This window comes from Mesitornis unicolor, unplaced genomic scaffold, assembly GCF_000695765.1.
Source record: "Mesitornis unicolor isolate BGI_N332 unplaced genomic scaffold, ASM69576v1 scaffold5942, whole genome shotgun sequence".
Classification (NCBI taxonomy): Eukaryota; Metazoa; Chordata; class Aves; order Mesitornithiformes; family Mesitornithidae; genus Mesitornis; species Mesitornis unicolor.
The window spans coordinates 1-3,098 of NW_010168427.1; the positions used below are offsets into that span (position 1 = coordinate 1).

Genomic DNA, 3,098 nt, shown 5'->3' on the forward strand with positions numbered 1-3,098 from the left:
ATCGAGATCGTTGATAAAGATGTTAAACAGGTTAAACATGTTATCAAAATACAATTTGATAAAATGCATGCTGAGTTTACCTGAATTTGGAAGAAAAGTATGTCCATAAAAGTGAAACCCAGTTGCAATATAATGATGAGTTCAGACAAAAAAGTAACCAAATCACCTGCAAGATGAGATGTTCCCATCAGATCTTCCTACAGATGCATTTGATCTATTTTGTGGCACTTACAGTCTTTGAATCAGGAGGATGCTTCCTTCTATGCCCTTGATAGTAAATGCAGTCTTAATTTCAATGCCATTGTCGAAGAAGAAACAACATATTTGGACTCATCATTTAAACAACACCAGACACATTAAAAATTAAGTCCCCACTGCTGTCAAAGTATTTTGATTTTAATGATCCTTCCACTGACAACCACCTAGACCTTTTTTATTCCTATCTTCATTAAATGCTTTCTGTGTTACCAAGTGCTTAAGAATTATTGTCAATTGTCATATAATGAGTGATATATTAAATAACTGAACACACTTCTCTAAGTAATGTCAATTCATAACTGCAAATCTGTGACAAATAGGCATTTTTAACTAGTTACATAGTTGTGAGAAGAGGAAGGAAATAAACAAGCTTGTATTACTTATGCTGAAGTATAACGTGAATCACTAAAGCTGTGATTAAGGATTTTATAGCTTTTCATGGTTAAATTAGCAGAATTTTGACATGAGCAATTCTTCAATGTGATGGGACAGAAGTGGAAAGCGTATTTCTAGCGCTTCAGAAGTGCCCTCAAAATATGTTGGCAATTTACAACCTAACTTGTGCCTTCATGAATGTGAATATACAAATTATTAGGACATATAAAATACTCTCTTGCATATATATTTAACCATGGAAGCAAAATTACTTCAATAAAAGTGCCATGCATAGCTTATACAACTGTTGGCAGCTAATTGTGCAGTTCACACCACTTCAACTTAACTTTTCAATTCAACTTAAAGCCACTAAAACACACATTTTCTTTCCAATGCATAGCCTTGAATCAGGGCAAACAATGTAAACCACAGACATCTTTTGACCTAAAACTGTTGCTGTTACATTTTTTTACCCTCAACTTCAATCTTTTACCATGACCTGCAGTAAAAACGTGTGTTAAATGTTCTAAAGCCCATGATTTATTACCTTTATCACTAGGAAAAAAAGACAAGAAAAGGTCTGACATTGGCATTCTTCAGAATAAGTACCTTTAGCATCCTACTCTGAGCCTCTGCATCATCCTTTTCTTGTTTAAGGAGTCTCATAAACTCTTGCACATTTCGTTCACGTTTGATTTTAACATCTTGTAACTCAGATCTAAGATCTTCCAACTCCTGTTGGTGAACTTCTCTTTCCATCTTCAGCTGCCTGTTAGCTGAAGTCATCTCTTCGAGCTTCGATTCCTGCTTTTTTTGGAGGTCAGAGATGCTCTTTTGTAATTCCTTTTTGACTTTCTCCTCTTCTGCTATTCTGTTTGTTAGTTCCACACGTACCGAGCTTAAGTTTTTTACATCTGCTTGCATTTCCAAGAGTCTTTCTTGGTCTTTTTTATGGACCAAGTTACTAGCTGCAAGTTCTGCTTCCAAGTGCTCCTTTTCAGCTTGCATTTGATCTTGTAAAAAGACTTGTTTTTTCAGCTCATTCTCCAATTTACTTACAGTACCTTGAACTTCTTTGATCTCTTCTTCAAGAGATACCTGGTGAGACTTCATTTCACTCAGTTTTACCTCTTTGCAGTGGAGGAGTTCTTCCTGCTGGGCTCTCTTTGTGAGCACATCATTCAGCTCTTTCCGAAGGTTTTCTATTTGGTGTACAGCAGAGAGAAGTTGACCTCTGAGGTCCTCCTTTTCTTTGAGGACCTAGGAAAGAAGAAAAAGAAATCCAGTGCAATTTAAAGTAACTGAAGAAAATTGTTGGAAGGCTGTCGATTAGCACACTTTGTTCTGTGAAAACAGAAAGTTTTTGCTAGTTATGAACTCAGTTCAAACATATTCAGTGTTTCTTTAAATTCAGACACAGAACGTCTGTGAACTCAAACATATATCTGTCCTTAAATGCTTCCTAAACTGGCATAATTTTGGTTAATCTCCTTGCTTTTCTCACCCTCTTTGCAGACTGAGTTGAGTTTATTTTCTGGTTCTTCCAAATAGAAAAAATGGAGGAAACGAGGCAACACAGTAACACAGTAAAATACAGGGAGAACCACTGGTCATCCACATCTCACCTATAGGTCTGTTCCATAGGCTGACTTGTTTTGCTTATTTTCTAAAATATTACATATAAAGTACGTAAATGTCAAATTCTTTTTGAAACCACACACTGTAGATGAACGAAGTCTGGTTCACTCATGCATAAAAGCAAGGCATGAAGACTTCATCTTCAAAATAAGAATCGGCCCCATTTAATACAAATTCCACTGTTTTCCTAAGGAGCTCAGAGGTTGGGTTGTTTTGGGGTTTTTTTTTCCCAATATTGATATATGCCAGGTTAGAAAAAATTCTAGAAAATTCGCTAAATGACAGGAAAAATTTGCCCTGCAAGAACATGTGTCTTACTGAAGATGTGTCATTAAACTCATGGCATACACGCCATTCTACACAGCGTCCTTGATTCTCGCTTATCTCAAGTAATACTTTAATGTTCCTTTTAAAATAAGAAGGAATTTATCATCGTACGTGTATCATAAGCCACACACAACTTCTACTACAGGAAAAACAGAATTATAAAGGGAAATTTTCCTGATCTATCACAAACTACTGGATTCTTGCTTACATAATTTTTATGCTGAATTTTACTATTCCCACTGGTTCCACAAACAATACACATTTCTTACAAATATAGAAAAATTACTTGAAACTAAAAGAACTAAAAAGCAATTAAGATCAATGGTGTACAGGTTGAAAAATAATAAAACTATTTGTAATTACATCAAGAATAAGCAATGCAAAACAAAATACAAAAATAATAAATCAGAATCCCAGCATGTCAGGACTTGGAAGGGACCTGGAAAGCTCCCCCAGTGCAACCCCTGCCACAGCAGGATCACCAGAGCAGTCACACAGGA

The 3,098-nt window shown here is 35.8% G+C and overlaps 1 protein-coding gene across 1 annotated transcript in view; it reads right to left on the bottom strand.

Annotated features, from left to right (window-relative positions):
- Window positions 1–1,218: 1,218 nt before the first annotated feature.
- Window positions 1,219–3,098, bottom strand: part of LOC104536409 (centrosomal protein of 128 kDa-like) — a gene marked incomplete at both ends in the record, with an annotated part of 17,164 nt that continues 15,284 nt past the window's right edge. Inside the window, one exon of the mRNA XM_010179004.1 lies at window positions 1,219–1,893. Coding sequence (XP_010177306.1) covers window positions 1,219–1,893 — 675 coding nt within the window. The remainder of the gene's footprint in view (window positions 1,894–3,098) is intronic.